General features: G+C 42.2%; 1 protein-coding gene across 2 annotated transcripts in view; it reads left to right on the top strand.

Annotated features, from left to right (window-relative positions):
• LOC144819045 (uncharacterized) overlaps positions 1–17,473 on the top strand; it is a 444,234-nt gene extending 426,761 nt beyond the window's left edge. For both annotated transcript variants that reach the window (XM_078677028.1, XM_078677027.1), the window contains one exon: positions 17,014–17,473. In XM_078677028.1, coding sequence (XP_078533154.1) covers positions 17,014–17,027 — 14 coding nt within the window. In that variant the 3' untranslated portion in view covers positions 17,028–17,473. The remainder of the gene's footprint in view (positions 1–17,013) is intronic.
• Positions 17,474–18,023: the final 550 nt, after the last annotated feature.

Consider the following 18,023-nt stretch of genomic DNA (forward strand, 5'->3'; position numbering starts at 1 on the left):
CCGCCTTACTCTAAATACTACCCAACATTCCGCAGGACCACTCTACCCTAACCACCTCCTTCACCCTGCCTAACACGATATCCTAGCCAACACCACCCTAACCACCAGGACCACCTTCACCACCCACGCTCTACTGCCACTGACCTAACCAACATCAACCTACTAACCACCGCCACTTCCTACCACCCTCACCTAAACACCACCACCACCACTCTCTAACAACATAAACCCTAACCACCACCCCAACCACTCTACCTTCACCACCACCTCACCTTAACCAGCCTACCACCCTACCACAGTCACCTTCCTACCCTAACCACGACCACCAAAACCCTGATCATCATGCTAACCAATACTGCACTGACACGATCTACACCTGACCACCATCAAACACTCTCCACCAAAACCACCACCACATTAAACATCACACTAGCTATCACCACCCTAAATATTACTACCCTAAAAAGCCTACCACCATCTACCCCTAACACCAGCCTCTAACCACAACCCCTAGCCTTACCACCTCTCTACCTTAATCACTACATCCTACCCTAAACCCCACTACCTTACTGTAAGCTCCACTACCCTAACCTAACAGCACCCTACCATGAAGCACCACCCTCCCCTAATACCTTACACACCACTACCCTCACCCTGCCTCTACTACCACCACCACTACCCTAACCTTTACCATGCTAACCTTCACTCGTCTAACCATCACCCAGTCCTAACCACCATCTTCCTACAACCCACCATCCACTTGACCCTGACCACTCTACCACCTTAAACACCACCCAAAGCACAACTCTCAAAACCATCCCCCTAACCATCTCCTTTACAAACACCACCTAACCGGCAATACCCTACCATGACCACCACGTGACCTTAACCATATCCACCACCTTCACCACCACCACAGTAGCCCCGCCACACTAACTACCAACTGCCTAACCACTACCACCACCCACTAACCACAACCACCCTAACCACGACCGAAACCTCCCTACCCACACCACCACACTATCCTAACCACTACCCTACCCTAATAACCACAGTACCCTAACCTCCTTCCCCACCCTTGCCACCGCCACCCTATTTACAACCACCTCCCTCACCACCAGTACCCACACCACCACCCTACCATCAAGACCCTACCACCACACCCTTCAATAACCCTACCACCACCATCAGTCACCCCACCACCACTCTGCCCTAATAAATATCACCCTTTCCCTAAACATGGTTTTGTGTTCCTGAAGAAGCACTTAATTTTTAACAACCATTTAACATTTTTTACTTATTTTGTTTCACGGAAAGTTGTAGCCTACGTTTGCTTGCGTTTTTGTTTCTGTTACGTAACTTGTTCTCGCCTGAAACTATGGTTCTAGGTAGCCAGTGAAACGAAGTCACATCAAAGATTAGGAAAGAATTTCATGTTGTCTACAGGGATCTATGACCTGTCGCCCTTATTTATGGAAATCAGTGTGTGAACATTGAGTAGGATTTTGCTGTGAACCCTAGGGTGAGTGCTCACTGGGCAGATCCACATTTGCATAAACTTCATATTTAATTGCCTTGTACAGTTTAATTGCTGTGGGTTGAGAATAACAAAACAGATGTTCATCGCATTATGTGCAATGCTTTTAATAAAGCATCCGACCATCGCAATCAGTCCTGCTTTGATGACTAATTGTGAGGCTTTGATTGCTCTTCTTGTGTTTGTCCCTCCCTCGTTACTTGTGTCCCTATACTGTTTACTGTTCAGCCCTCCTTTTTTCTTTTTGGTTAAGCATTCCATGAGAGTGCATGTGTATTCCACCTGTCTCCCTCGTGCAGTTCTGTTCTCCAGGTTGCTCTCACCCATGTGCGTCTACCCCACACCCCGCTGTGTTGTGCTTACCCCATGTTGCTTTCACCCCACTCTCCTTGCTTCCATCCAACCACTTAAAAACAAAAAAAAAAGGCTTTGGAACTACTTTTTTTAAGTGTTTTTTTCTTTTTAACCAGTCCAACTTGCATCAGTAAATAAATATGAAAAAAACACACACATTTTTAGGGAAGTGTGTGTATGGTGCAAGCGCCTACAAAATTGCACTGTGGCTATGTCATGGCACCTTTTTAGTTTCTTTGGTTTGCTCTTCTAGCGACATTGTGCATCTGTGCTGCATGATGACGCTAGAATCATTGATATAGCCAGTGGTTCCTAAAGGTGAGACCTATTGGCTTTGCCAGTGCTTGTTTTCGCTGTCATCATGTCTGTAATGCGTGTTGAATATGCAGCTTCCTTTCCTTTTAGTTACAGCACCTGCCCGTCATTGAATCCTTTCTTTATTAACTAATATTATAGGATTTTAAACATCTTTGTTTTATCCGATGTGTTTTGCCTGCACAGCGAAGGACTCCTCTGCCTTCACCTCGTAGTGTCCCTGTAAAGTCTTAAAGGATTTCTGCTGCAGGAAAGTATGGAGGAAATAGTCTTTATAGTGAACAAAATAGTCAAAGAAATTGTTAAACGTAAGGCCAGCAGATATGTGGTGGGCTGCAATTTTAATTAGGCCTGGGTGAACATGCGGGGTTTCACTCCGCGGAATTCCACTGAGTTATAAAAAAATCTGGGAGATTATGCGAATGGGTGGTAAAATGCACATTGCACTGCTCATGATGTAATTTAGCGCCGGGAACTCACGCTGCGCTGAAAAATCAGAACAAACCACACCTCGGCGCACCAGAGGGCACAGCTTCTCTAGTTGGTTTTGCTGCTGCTCTAGTGAATTTTATACTCGCAAATGGTCACGATCGCCTGCGTTGGAGAAATCTCGCCGGGTGCCCTACTAGCGACCAAAAAACGCACCAGGGGACGCCAAATCTAGCTCATTCATACCAACTTACTGGGGGGTGAGAAACTCTTGCCACGCGGCGATTGGCAGAATTTTGCTGGATTTCCCCATTACAAGTAGAACACAGAGTTTGCAACATTCTGCCAATTCTGCCGGCGGAGTACAATATGTCGTTCACCACTACTTTGAATGCTCCCAGGCCTCTCTGCTGCTTTCAAAATCATTGACCTTGCAAAAAAGTTTTTTACACCAACTCCGGATGGTAGTGTAGTTTAAATAAGTGTCTCTCAAATGGTTTGGGGTTTACCTTTCTAATCTAGCCTGGACTGGCCATACTGCCCCCAGGCATTTTGCTGGTGGGCTGGCAGGTGTGATTGCTAGTTTTGTTGCTGGGAGCTGGGCCGGCCTCGTTTGTTGCCTGCAACACTTCGGTGCTTTGCAGAACAAATGATTTTAAAAAGTGCCATCCATACAGCGGTCTCAACTCTGCCATCTATCCATTCAATAATTGGAAAAGATACAAGATTTTATAATGAAAAATGTGTTTTCAAAATGGATTATTTATGCAGTATTTTTCCATTCTTTCTTGGGGTGAGAACCCCCTGCCTCACCACCACCCGCTGTTCTCAGTTGCCAGGCTTTCTCACTACATGCAGCATGTGGGCTAGGCCTACAAAATTTGCCAAGACTGTTTTGGTTCCCAGTCCAGGCCTGTTTCTGATAGGTCTTTTTTTGGGTGGTGAGAGAGATAGGATGTCTGACAGCTGCTCAGTCCTGTTGTTGAGTTCTTCACGGCTATCCCCGTTCCCCATACTTCTCAACATATACAGAAAGCCATTACTTAACCTGTGGTCATTGTGGGTGGCATGTTTCCATATACATGCAGGAAATACGCATAGTATTACCCTTGGGTAGTGATTATAACAGTGATATTAGGATTGTATTACCCTTGGGTAGTGATTATAACAGTAATATTAGGATATGGAAAGTATTGTTACAGAGATCCAGAACTGGATAAAGTGAAGCTGAGTTCCGCTTTACTTCATTAAAACTGGCCTGCTGCCAGTGGACTCAAAAGGCACAGTGGGGAAATTGTCAGCCCCCGCGCCAAGACCATGCTAATGAATTACTCTGAAGTACAGCTATCCAAAAGAGTGAAGTCTCTAGCTGTGGTTTTAAATAACTAGCTTACAGTGGAAGATGATGTTCTTTCCCTCACGAATACCTATGACTACCACATATCGTGGCCAAACGATGTCCTTAGCGGTCAGAAAATAGCAGTATTACTTTGGCGCTGGAAATTACTGGAGCACGGCTGGATTATTGTTGGTCTCTTGTTATTTGAGCGTCCCGGAACACACTGAGACAGCTTCAATGAATGTGATTTGCTGCCACAACAGTATTAGTGGTTTTTGGGGTCATTACTTTGTAGACTACACTGGCTCCTGGTGGTCCATTGGGTGAGGTATTAGTCCATGGTCATGGTGTACAGAATTGCTCACCAAGCAGGCTCCTGTCCTTGTATTCTAAAGCTAAAGCATTTTGTGTCAGAATAGTATCTGAGTTGCCAGTGCCAGGCCCTCCAATCCAATAAGAAAGCACTTGGTGGAAGACTGATAAATGACATGGAGATACAGTAGTTGAATGACCTCCCTTTCGACATGGAACTGATGCAAAGCATTTGAATCTGGAATAGGTTCAAGATGCAACTGGATTGACCCTGGCCTGGAAGAATAGTTTCTCAGATCGTGGCTATGTTAGGTGCAAATGACACTCTCTTCTCTACCCAGTGAAGAGGAGTGTTAGAAGTTTTTGTTATGCATGTTATGCATACTTGCGTATGCTTACAATATGCTTTACAAATACTACTTGCTTAAGAGAAAATAGAATCTAAAGGTAGCAGATACTCTGTTCTGTATTTTTTGTTATGCATGTTATGCATACTTGCGTATGCTTACAATATGCTTTACAAATACTACTTGCTTAAGAGAAAATAGAATCTAAAGGTAGCAGATACTCTGTTCTGTATTGTGGGCTTCAAATCAAATTCTCCAGTAGTTAATTTTAATGCTCAGAAAATATAATTCTGAGGGAAACTTCTAACTGCAGATTCCTCACCTTGTGAATAATCTCCCCATACATTGGGCAGGATATGGAAAGTTTTAGAGACGTTTTCCTATGAATCGCTAGGTCCGGTTGTGTTACTCAGTGTCAACATCTTTCCGCTCCGAAAGTGACGAGTGGAACTGCATACTGTAGTAAAGACTCAGGAAACTAAGGTAAGTTGAAGATTTATTCTTTCACTACATGGTTGTGGAGATAGCTAGGCAAACCTCCACCATCAACTTACAATAACAAAACTGACTCCACATTTCAAAACATAACATTCTCAGAATACATAGGGAACCAGAGAACTAGGCAGTACACTGGTTCCAAGGTAGAATGTATCTCTTCACAGCCATAGAGAAGGCAGTAAAGAGATACAGACCCAAAAGATACAAGATACATCACATACAAACGTCACCCATGCGCGCTGATGTCAGTTCCTTTCTTTCTGCTTCTTCAGATACAGATACAGATCTTCTCCCTGCTCTTTGGTGAGACTTTCTGTAGCAAAATATATCCAGTGTACAAGGTAAATATCACCGCCTAGGAGGGTTCAAGCTGTGCAGGGATTGTCGCAAACAAATATCGGTGACCGAATCTGATGAAGTTTATTTGTGGTGCCTGGGGTTGGACCAGGGCTCGAAGTCCTGCAGCAACTGCGCCCAGATGAACTTGAAGGCAATACAGGATAGTAAAGCCAGACCTTACATCACCAAGCACAAGAAGACCCCCTGACCAGTTGAAGTTTAAAGAAAGGTCCCATTGCCACTCCCAAAGTCGTTCCTGCAACTGGTCTTTGTCACGGTCAAAGTTTTAAGGTAAGTCAAAGAAAAAACGTAAGCAGTCTAAGTGAGAAACTGCCTCTTCCTGCCACTCTCGAACTCCATAGAGGGTGTGAAGGTGGCACCGTGCCCTCCAGTTTCACTCCTGAGCTCCATTGGAGCCGATCCCAAGTCTAGTCCAGACACACCCCAAAACCCCAGCTCAGTCTGTGACATTGAAGCAAGTAAAAGCTTTCAGGGAAACTATGCTGTGGATTTTGACACTTTACCTGATCTTTCTAGCCTGGTGAACCTTATCCATCTTTCAGAAGAGACTGCAAAAGACCTGCAGTGGTTGTGACTGAACTGGTATTGGGTCATTGGCAGGCCTTTCTCTTTATTTCACCCAGAGCTGATGATGGTCACAAATGCATCTCTGCTGGGTTGAGGAGGCCATCTCATGGAGGTGGAGATCATATGTCTTTGTTGTGGACTCAACTCCACCTCAGTTTACTGGAGTGAAAGGCGATTTGCTTGGTGCTAATGCCTTCCTGACTGCTATCAAAAGAATGCTGGTGAAGGTGCTTGCGGACACCACGACTGCCATCATGTACTGCAACCAGCAGGACGGCCTGGGGTCCTGAATCCTTTGTCAAGAGACTTTGCACCTCCCAAAGTGGTGGAACCAACAAGGTATTTCTCAGAGGCACCAGCGGGACAACTGAATCTGCAACACTACATCTGCTCAATAGCATTTTAACTAAGCACAGCAAAGGTTTTTTTTATACCTAATTGAAGGAGAGTTTTATACAACTTTTGAGCCCTCCTCGTTTTTGAGAGAGGTGGGAAAAACGTGCGTGACCATTGGGGTATCCCAGAATTTGTTGCTCTCTACAGAACCTACTTTTCTAGGTCTTCCATGCAATTAGTTGATATGTTACTGTCTCACGGCCTCCGTCTGTATAACAGCTATAAATTCACCATTAATTTTTAAGAGACACCTATGGAACTAACATAGACAGTATATATATATATATATATATATATATATATATATATATATATATATATATATATATATATATATATATATATATTCACTGAAAAAACCATAGGTTATAGACCATATATAGTTAGGAATTAGCATTTACAAAACCTTGAAAATTCACTGAAAAAACCATAGGTTATAGACCATATATAGTTAGGAATTAGCATTTACAAAACCTTATTTTACTCACACAAAACCATTGAAATTCCATATATAGTTAGTTGCACTAACTATATATCGCGCACCCGCAATCCACTGCTGATGATGTCACATATTACATCATTCATGACATGGTCAGTGACATCACTGATGACATCACTGATGACATCTCAAATGACATCACTGATGACATCTCACTTGACATCAATGATCACATCACTGATGATATCATTCATGTGATAATACAATGCATCTCCTCACACTCTAATATAACCTCCATTACACCCAGTGTTAAATAGAGAGTATAATTTTTGAAACCATTGACACACCAATACTAGTTACTACATACGCACTCACTGATTCCTATGTCTACACACACATTCACTCATACAATCATTCATACATACAATCACTCATCTTTACAACACTATCATATGCACTCATACACCTATACAGACACTCACACTCTGCCACTCATCCATGGAGTTACTCACACACCTAGTCAGTCCTGAAAAGAATCAATCACACTTCCATTTTCTCATCTATACAGTTAAACACAGAACACCTTACATTTTTGAAACATATACTAACACATACTTACTCTCTTATAGAATCACTGATACAAGTACACATTGATCTGCACAGAGTCACACACCTCCCAGCCAGCCATACACACACTCAGTCTCCCATACAAATACTTGTGCAACCAATCAATAACCCATATAGCTACTTATATAGCTACTGATCAACACATGCAGCAGCTTGCACAACAACAGACATACTGATGCACACTTTCAGACAGTTTAGTCACTAACCCGTGCATTCAGTAAGACGCATTTAATCACTCACTCATACAGTCAATCACGCACCTACTAAAACCTTCATTCAGACACTTATACATCCACTCATTCTTCAATATGTAAAACATATTTAAACTTTACAGAAACACAATCACTGGATGTTGTCATCAGTGATGTCATCAGTGATGTCACTGACCATGTCATGAATGATGTAATATGTGACATCATCAGCAGTGGATTGCGGGTGCGCGATATATAGTTAGTGCAACTAACTATATATGGAATTTCAATGGTTTTGTGTGAGTAAAATAAGGTTTTGTAAATGCTAATTCCTAACTATATATGGTCTATAACCTATGGTTTTTTCAGTGAATTTTCAAGGTTTTGTAAATGCTAATTCCTAACTATATATGGTCTATAACCTATGGTTTTTTCAGTGAATTTCATTGGTTTTTTAACAGCTAATATCTGTAGCTGTAAAATGTATTCTTCTTTAAATCCAAAAATATATTTTATATGTTTATGAATAATTTTTTTTTAAAATATTTTTTTTTCTTCGTTCCCGCTTCGCGAATCGGGAAGCTTCCCGTTAGCTGACCTTGATGCCGCGAAATAGACCGCGAGCCGGTAAACGTTTCTTTACCGCAACTGCCGCGTTACAAAACAACATCGTGACGCCTCCCGTCCGCATGACGTTTCACGTTGTCGCGTGATACGTCATATGACGTGCTACGTTAGCGAACTGGTACGCGAACCGAGTCGCAAAGCGCAGGTTTCTGGAAGCAAACCGGGAGGCCCTGCAAAGCGCTTAACGTAAACACAGCAGGTCATGTGACTTGGTAATAACACTTTTCATTGGGTCATTTCACTTTTGGTTTCCTAATGATGTAAGACTAGGTCATATAATCTAAAATGAACACTTTTCATTGGTTGAGAACTCTTGTTTTTCCCAAATGATGAAAATCCCTCCTTCTTTCCTCACTCTGACTTTCATCATTGTGAGAGAAAGACCCTTTGTGATCACTGAGCAATGGCTTCTTTAGTAGCTTCAGCTGGTGCTTCCCCACCACCTCCACCACATCCAAGGAAGAGTGGACCACCTGCTCAAGTTATAATTCAACAAGAAGAGGAAGAAGAGGAACAGGACGACGAGCACGAAGAGAGGCAGTTTTTGCCTGAGGAGCCCAGGACGTCTCACTGGAAAGAAAACTTCATTTGGCAATTTTTTAAAATTCCCAAAGGTGAGAAAAAAGTAAATGCAAGATACGTAACTTGCCTTATATGTCAAGATAGACTGTCCAGAGGAACCGAGAAAAAATACAGTTTCGGAAACTACACAATGCATCGCCATATGACTAGGTGGCATCCTAACAACTACAGTGCTGCACAGTTTCGGAACGACCTAGATAATCTCCCTATTATGGCCAGAAGATCTGTTGTACCGGAAGTAACGGGACCAGAGGGCAGGGAGATGGTGCCAAATATACAAATGAGATTTGGTGAAGTAAAACACACCTGCGTATATTGCGATGGATTCATTTCCTACGGAGAAAGAAGCATCACTCTGATCAACAGAGCTATTGACTATCATATGCAAGTTTGTACGAAACGCCCAAAATAATAAATACTTTTTTTTTGTTTTGTTGCTCCTGTTGAGCCCTTTACAATGAATCGTTTTCATTGCCCCCTCCAAGAAAAACCCAAAAAAATATAAAACTGTTCAGAAAAATTCAAAAAAAGTAAAAAAATGTTCCGAAAAATAATAAAAAAAATATAAAACAACAAAAACAATAAAAAAAAAAGTTCTTTTCAGAACTACCTCCCCGTTATTAAAAAATTGGTACAATATTTGGAACTGTGCCAACCTCTATTTCTCTTAGTTCGCTTCCCAGTTCGCTCGCCGGTACGCGAACCGGAAGCGAACCAAAAACAGTAAGTATAAGGGAAGGAAACAGACACTTATGTTAAAAGAAAGACAGCTATAGGGGAGTAAAGTAGAGATACTATTACCCGTAATCCACTGCTGATGATGTCACATATTACATCATTCATGACATACTCAGTGACATCATCAGCAGAGGATTGCGGGTTTTTTGGCAACGTGCCTTATCCACGGTTTAATAACGCTGCCTTTTGCTTTATATAAGTTTTCAAATTGTATGAAATATATACCAATAGGTCGTTATGAACCTTTAGGTAGTGCTTTTCTTCATGAGGTCTGGTCGCTTCCATACACATACAGATGTTTCAAAGATGATCAAGAAGTTTATCTGAATGGAGAGGAATGCACTGAGACGCCAGATCATTCACTAATGTGTAGGCACATACAGTTACACGGTTCATGCAACAAACACCGACCAAATATGGCTTGCGTGTTGCAAGGCACGCCAGTTCCTGCTATCATCCCCACGTTCAAGTTCTTGGAAAATGGTAGTTATTTCATGCTCAATAATGAAGATTGTTCTGGGTTAATTAAAAGTATTCCTTTTATCGTAACAGTAAGTGAACGGGTTATTTGCTGCAGAAATGTTCTATTTCCTCCCACACATGAACATAGGGAGTTTTCAATCTCGCCACAAATACCAACCTTGGGAGCAGATTTCAACGGCATGGCAAGAATAAGAGCTCTTTTGTCTCAGAGAGAGGTGGCCTTGAGTTCGGCCCGTGAAACTTTCGTGCTTCACATAGCGAACACCCGTACAGAGATGCAGACCCTTTTCAATTCAGATTTGCCTTTCCATTTCAGCAAGATGGTTCGGACTATCTTTAACGCATCCTCCACAAAGGCCCTGGCGCACTTTTTTAAAGTTCTTACCAGTGGTCTCGTGACTTCATTTGAGAAAATCTTTGGAGTCATCCCTGCTTTCTTTCATTCTATTTTTTCCACTCTGCTTCGTGGATTGCCATTTTTACTTGCATTACCAGCGGACGCTCTTGTGCTTTTTTACATTTTTAAATATGGATGTCCCTCCTATGCAACCTCCCGCCCTGCAGCTGCTGACACTGTTCCGCAATCGCATGCTTGAATATTATGGCACAATGCCGTTGGCGATATTAAGCACGGCATATGGATTATCTTTAGGATTCTCCTACTTCACCTGTGTCCATCCTGTATTTCACTGCCTGACCTGTGATTTCGATTGGGCCATTGATTTGTGTCTCTGCGGACCGGTTTCTCCTGACGTCGACTTTAATCAGCTGATGACTCCTATCATTACTCACGAGTTGGTTTGTCCTGGCGAAAGGATTATGGCTGTGGCATTGATGCATGGACTAATTGGTCCCTGGAATTTACTGGCGGCAACACAGTCTTTCTTGGAACAGAGCTTGCTTGAAAACCCACCGAGCTGTCCTCTGATGGTGATAGAGGATCCGGTGCTGGGAGAGCACGTATGTTCTTTTCCACTTTTAAATTGGATGGCTGAACTGTTTTCGGATGAAGACGGTGACTTCCTATTGGAGGCTGTTGCAGCTTATTTTGCATACACAGTTATGTCATAGACCTTTTTCATGTTTGATATGCTGAGTACTAGCATTTCATTGACAATTCATTGACTTATTTGTCAAGTTTTTATTATTTACCTTGCCTATTGGCTTAAGACTCGATAAAGTACTTGGCTGTTTTATTTTTCTTTAGCATTAAATTTTCCTAGTTTTTAATGCTTTACCTTGCGGACCGTCCACATATAAACTTGCAATCTGCTCTCATGAGATGGCACTTCTATTATCTTATTCAGTTCGTTTCCGGATCATGGGGAGGTGTCATCTAGGTCCTGGATATCTTTACACCGTGTTAAGTTAGCATGGGCTCATTACCGGTTTAAACGCCATTTTTCCTTTTTTGCAACTTCTGCACACGACACTTAGTTGTTGCTTTAGCTTTCAACCTAGTAGTTCATCGTGGTTTACATGAGAATAATATGTTATTGCTCTACTATCTGCTTTGCTTGTTAAACTATATCTGTACAGCGAGTGCTAAAGTTTCAAGAACAACACGATACAGAATTGTTATGAGGTCTGATCTCCACGACTTCATACTCATAACATAAGTGCAACTTCTGCCAATTCTGGGCATGAGGCGGGTTTTATATTGCTTTGCCGAACACACATACACAACACTTGATGCGGTTCACATGAAGAGAGAGCTGGTGTATGCTGATGTGATTCCTTCAAATCTAAGACACTAAAGTATGGGCACGCCCTAAACTAACACAAAGAGACCTTCTTAGCAAATAATATAATATGTGTATTAGGGAGGGTGAGATATAAGCAGCCGCGGGCCGTGGAGGGAGTTACGGTGAGGCAGGGAGGCGGGGAGGGGGAGAAGCAGGGTGGAGCCCTCTCCACCCTGCCCCTCCCCCTCCCCGCCTCCCTGCCCCACCGTAACTCCCTCCACGGCCCGCGGCTGCTTATAAGTGTTGCTAACTCTTATTCATTTACAGCATGTTAACATACTGTCACCATTCGCTTTTTATGTACTAGTAACTATGCTGGTAATTTTGCTACTGATAATATGTGTACTTTTATTATCTAAGATACTACGCCTGAGAAGACGGCATTAGTAAATAAACATTTCAAATACACATGTGTTCTTCTTAACTCCATGTTCTGGTTTCTAAGAAATATATAACGACCGACTGTTCATGAGTTCCACGTATCCTGAGGTACTATAAGTTCATATTCTGGATTGTCTAAACATTGAGAGTTTGTTATATCCAATGTGACACTGTACCTACCTTGCTAAGGGGTTTTTGATTACTAAGGTGAGTTTTGGGACACCCTAATTCGCCGAGGTTCCAATCCTCTGTCCACAGTTCTGTGTGAGAACAGAAACCCTGCGACAGGGGCACCCCCGACCCTTGCTGGAGCTTCATCACACTTGCGATACAACTCCAGCAATGCGCCACCTTTACGGCACAGATACATCACGCATCTGTGCTGTTTTTGCCCCATGATGCGCCGCATTGTAAATGCAGCACACCATAGGTGACGGAACAGCGGCACAGAATGACTAACACATCCCTGGTGATGCGCCAGTCATCATAAATCTATCCCTATGCTTCTTATCTTGTTAGAGATGAACCGCCATATGTATCATCAAAGTTTTTTGCATTTCCTAAATAGCGAACTATAAGGAATAAATAGCGATTCTTTACCATTCCTAGTTTGCGATGAGCTATTTGCTAATTACAAATTACCCATTCATTTCCTTCATTTCCATAGGGCGGTTGGACTCACTTTTAGCTCGAACGGCTGAATGGATTTCCACGAAACTTGGCAAAATTGTAGGGACTGGTAGCCCGATGTGCCTTTGCTATGTCTCAAGATATATGCTCCAGTGGTTTTTACGAAAATTAACTTTGAAAAATATATATTGGGCTACATTGGCCTATATATATGTTGGAGCCCAAATGTAGCCCAATGTAGCCCAATGAAGCCCAATGAAGCCCAATGTAGCCCAATGTAGCCTAAAGATGGCCGCCAGAGACGAAAAAAAACAAATGTAGCCCAAATATCAGCCAGATGTAGCCCAACTATAGCCCAGTGACAGAATGACCAATCAGCTTCGCAAACCTCCGTTACGCGAAGCGGAGCGCTGTTACAGATATATATCTTTTTTTGAACGTTAATTTCTCAAAATCCACTGGAGCACATATATTGAGACCTAGCAAAGGCACATCGGGCTACCAGTCCCTAATATTTTACCAAGTTTCGTGCAAATCCATTCAGCCGTTCGATTATTATTATTATTTATTTTTTTTTTGCCCCGCGGGGCCCTTTTAAAACCTCCACATCAAACCTAGGGGGTCAGCGAGGATCTACTATTCCCCCTTATGGTCATTTGCCCCTTCGCTTTCGCCTCCTCTTGTCTCTCGATCCTACCGAGAGACAAGATGGCGGCCGCTACGGCCTGTTTGGAATGTTGACAGACGCCGGAGAACCAATCAGCTTCGCTTCACAAAGCTCCGTTGCGCGAAAAGTACGCGTCCTGGAGCGCTGCCCGGTCCGCTGTTACAGATATATATCTTTTTTTAAACGTTAATTTCTCAAAATCCACTGTAGCACATATATTGAGACCTACAAAAGGCACATCGGGCTACCAGTCCCTACAATTTTGCCAAGTTTCGTGCAAATCCATTCAGCCGTTCGGGCTAAAAGTGAGGCCAACCGCCCTATGGAAAACTCAATGTTAAAAACACGTTTTGGGACCCCCCTTTTTTCTCGGCCCCCCCTTGACGAACCCCCCCCAAATTTTCAAGAGCTGCTCAGAAACAAAATGTGCCATTTTCCTGAAAATTTCAGCCAATTCCGTCCACAAACGCCAAAGTTATTAGACATAGAATTTTCAAAAATCCCATAGAGAAAAAATCCTAACTATATATACCTACTGGCGACCGCCAGTAGGTTATATATATATATATATATATATATATATATATATATATATATATATATATATATATATATATATATATATATATATATATATATATATATATATATATATATATATATATACGAGTTTGGGAGGTAAATGGTTGATATGCAGGTCATATCAAGACACCGGTGACTATGACCCTTTGACCATTCATCTAACAGGCTGTAAGATCCCTGGTCTGGCCAAGACTTATAATATTGAGCTAACGCACTAACGGTCACCAATCACAGGAGAAATGTTAAATGGGCACACATTGATAAATATGGCACCGTTAGATTATTGTTTTTTAAAGAATATCGTAGATAGTCCTCTTTATTATAATTGGTAACACACAAGTTATTTGGTGTTTTAAAAGACCTTTTTACAAAGAATTGCAAGGTATGCATGAAACCTCGGAGTGGTAGTGAGTGGGTCAATTCTGATTTTCGAGGTAAGAAACTCAAGAGTACAAGGACCCGAATATAACTCCAGTGGTGTGTCACTCCACAAGCGGAGCCTTGAAAATGCTGTGTACGGGTGGATGAGAGCCGGGTAGGACTCAATCCAGGGTAAATAGTCCTCCTGGAAGTATCCACCCGTATGCAGCATTTTCAAGGCTCCGCTTGTCGAGTGACACACCACTGGAGTTATATGCGGGTCCTTGTACTCTTGTACACGCCACTGCTTGGAAGCACCATTCCCAAGACAGCCGGCACAGAAGTACAACCGGCAGGGAGATCTTCCAACTCTCACCTACTTGCCTATTAGCCCTGAAGAAGTCGTGGGTTTTCCACCCTGACAAACACGTGTTGTCTGGACAATCGATCTTCATTAAACACAGAGAAAACGTAATACTTACAGTGTTCCTATATATTATCTGTTCTTGCTGTGTTTTTCCCAATTTTGCAGAATTTCGGATTCGCAGATATTGCTCTGCATATTACTACCACGTGTGCACAGGCCTCCTGTAAAAAAATGTGTTGACCTTGTCCCTGTTTTAGGGGTTTAGGGTTATCCCCTAGCTTGTAGCACCGTATTTCACTAAAGTACCTTTTTTACACTGATGCACACACGAGCAGGCGCCATCGCATACCGCATACGATTTAAACTTCATCTCACATTAAACCATAAAGAATATGCTGACAGACTCCTCTTTCCACGAGTGCGTAAGGAATTGTGAAGGAGAGATTCTGCCATTGTACTCTTGAAAGAAAGCACCTATCGTCCATTACACATAGATTGGTCAGTTGTTTCTTAACTATGAAATGGAATTATACAGTCTAAGACTTCATGAACTATATGTACCCGTCCTCAGTGAGAACTCTTTTTGTTTTAAAAATATGGTTGGATATTTGCCCGTTTGTATGTTTTATTACTCATTGGTCGACTGCTAAATCAGATAGTAAGCTATGCAACGTGGGTAAGCAATGTGATGAGACCGTGGCACACTTTTTAGTTTTTGCAAGGCATATACCAGGACACATTAAAAATCTATATGTCTGACTCCAGACCTTGCACGCTTTTCAGAATCTCAAACTTTTTGCTCACTGCCTGATATTTGAGATTTGAAAAACTGAAATGAAAATTTTAGATTGTGTTGCGATTATCCACTACATGAGACTTATATTAATTAATAGATGAACTAGTTAATGTGATAATGCTTTTATTGTGCAATTATGTTTTACTCTTGTATCGTTGTCAAAGTGAAATTTTACTATGTGTTTTGTCAATGGATTGTTCTGTAGCCAATCTCACAAATAAATAGGTTAAACTCCGGTATGATGGAGGACCGGCATTGATGAGTAAAGATATTGCTAGACTATCGGGCAGTAAGATGGCCCAGATAATCAAAGCCTGGAGCACTAATTTGGAATGGTGCAAGGCCGCAGAAAAAAAACGCCCTTACCTGCCGAGGTTCCAACCTTAAATTACATCACGTGTGAGTTTTATGAAACAGATAACTTAGGGCCTGATTATGATAGCGATGAACCCGCCACCAGCAGCCTGCCGGTGGCAGGTTCACCTCCATCGTGTGCCCATTCTCCGCCCACCAGATAAGGAAGGCGGGCGGAGTGCTGGCAGACGGAAATACTGAAACCCCGTCCGCTACGGGTCGGACACTGGCAATCGTTACGATTGCCTGTCGGAATCGACCAGCATACCTAAATTGGTGGCCTTGCCTGGCAGGCACCGTCCGCCACATTAGGATGCTGCATCCCCCAGCCTTTGAATGGCGGTTCCTCCGTCATTCATAGGTTGCCGGAGATTGAATTGTGCAGGGGTAATGCAGTTGTGCACTTGGAGGGCACCTATGGTTCCCCCCTACTGTTCTGTGCACCAGGTGGCAAGCACCGGGTGGTGCCTGCCACGTAGTGCAGGGAAATGCACAACATGCATTTTTGCCATTGCGGCGGGTGCTGCAGCCAGCAGCACCCACTGCAATGGTAAATCTGAACAATGCGACCACCACAGTTGGGGGTCACAATATAATTGCATGTGCGGGACCACTGCCATATTGCCAGGCGTTCCCGATTCCCGTGACAATGGCGGATGGACTCAAGTCCGTCCGCCATCGTAATCACCCCCTAAGTCTTGGTTAATGGAAAAGTCCAATATTAGTAATCATGGCCTCTGATCTAATGTATATATATATATTTTTTTTATATTATACGAAAATGAAGGTGTCTGTTACAGAAATGAAAGTGCCTCTAAACTATTGCAGTAACCAACCAGGTTAAAAACTTTCTTTTACCTGTTTGGCTGCGGTCAGTCAATAGACAGTTCTTTTCAACACTGCACAAGTGGAATGTTACGTTATCTACCCCATAATGTGTAAATAATTATTACGAAATTCAGCAAACTAATTCTTCTCTTTTCTTTTCAGATGATAAACCTTGAATACTGTGCTGAGCAGTTCCTGCCTTGTCATCATCCTGTCCTGATATTTGTCTTGCGTTGTACTATCGCTATTTCATGGGTCCCTGAAAAAGAACTGGAAATTGTCAGTGCTCAACTGTGATGTGTGAAACACTTCAATCTTAGTTCTAAAGAAAAGGCAGATTGTCAACTAGAAAATGTCAGATTTTTTTTGTTTTTCTTGGTCTCTGAGAAACCTCCGGATTTGCCCTCTGTTGAGTCTTAATTCGAATCTCAAAGTACCTTTTGGGGCATTGTGGCTGGAAATTAAATGTACTCGCTAGCTTTATTATGCGGCCTGATCTACGGAAATGCATATCTAGTAATAGTGTAAATCCCTAGGATATATAGTAGTTCAGGTTTTTAATGATATTTGTCTGTAATGCACAAGTGCCATTAATGCAATAAATACTCCTGTATTCTATGAACATTCTGTGCTTCAGATTAAAATTGGATGCGAAATGACCAAGCTAATATGTTTGAAATGAGTGTAATGTTACATAGTTAAAGACACCCTCATTGTTCAGTGGAGCCTTAGTGCATTTATTAAAAGCTGTGAATCACAGGAAAATGGAGTAGAGGGTCCCCAGCATCAACTAAGGAGCCTCGCTGCCCGAGAAAATGAAGCTCACATGTTTATTTATTCCCAATTTCAGGAGTTTCTGTAGCCAGTCATATGTTCATACGTTTCGAAAGTCTAACAATTAGGTACTTGCATGAATAAGCTCATGTTAGCAAAAAAGCTTATGCCCTCCAAGGTATCAAAATGTAGACATATTTTGCAAGTATAGCAGCTTTTAAAAATCATGCTCTTGCATACCAAGTGTTCCTCACCTTTGCTAAGGATAGGAAATATCTGGTTATCCAGTTCAGTATTATCAAGAAAACATGGCTATTATTTTTACCTAACAATTTCTGTGCTATCCATAGCGCAACCAAAACATATCAGTGTACAATATTGATAACTTCTTCCTGTCC

This window comes from Lissotriton helveticus, chromosome 2_1 (genome assembly GCF_964261635.1).
Source record: "Lissotriton helveticus chromosome 2_1, aLisHel1.1, whole genome shotgun sequence".
In the NCBI taxonomy this organism is placed as follows: Eukaryota; Metazoa; Chordata; class Amphibia; order Caudata; family Salamandridae; genus Lissotriton; species Lissotriton helveticus.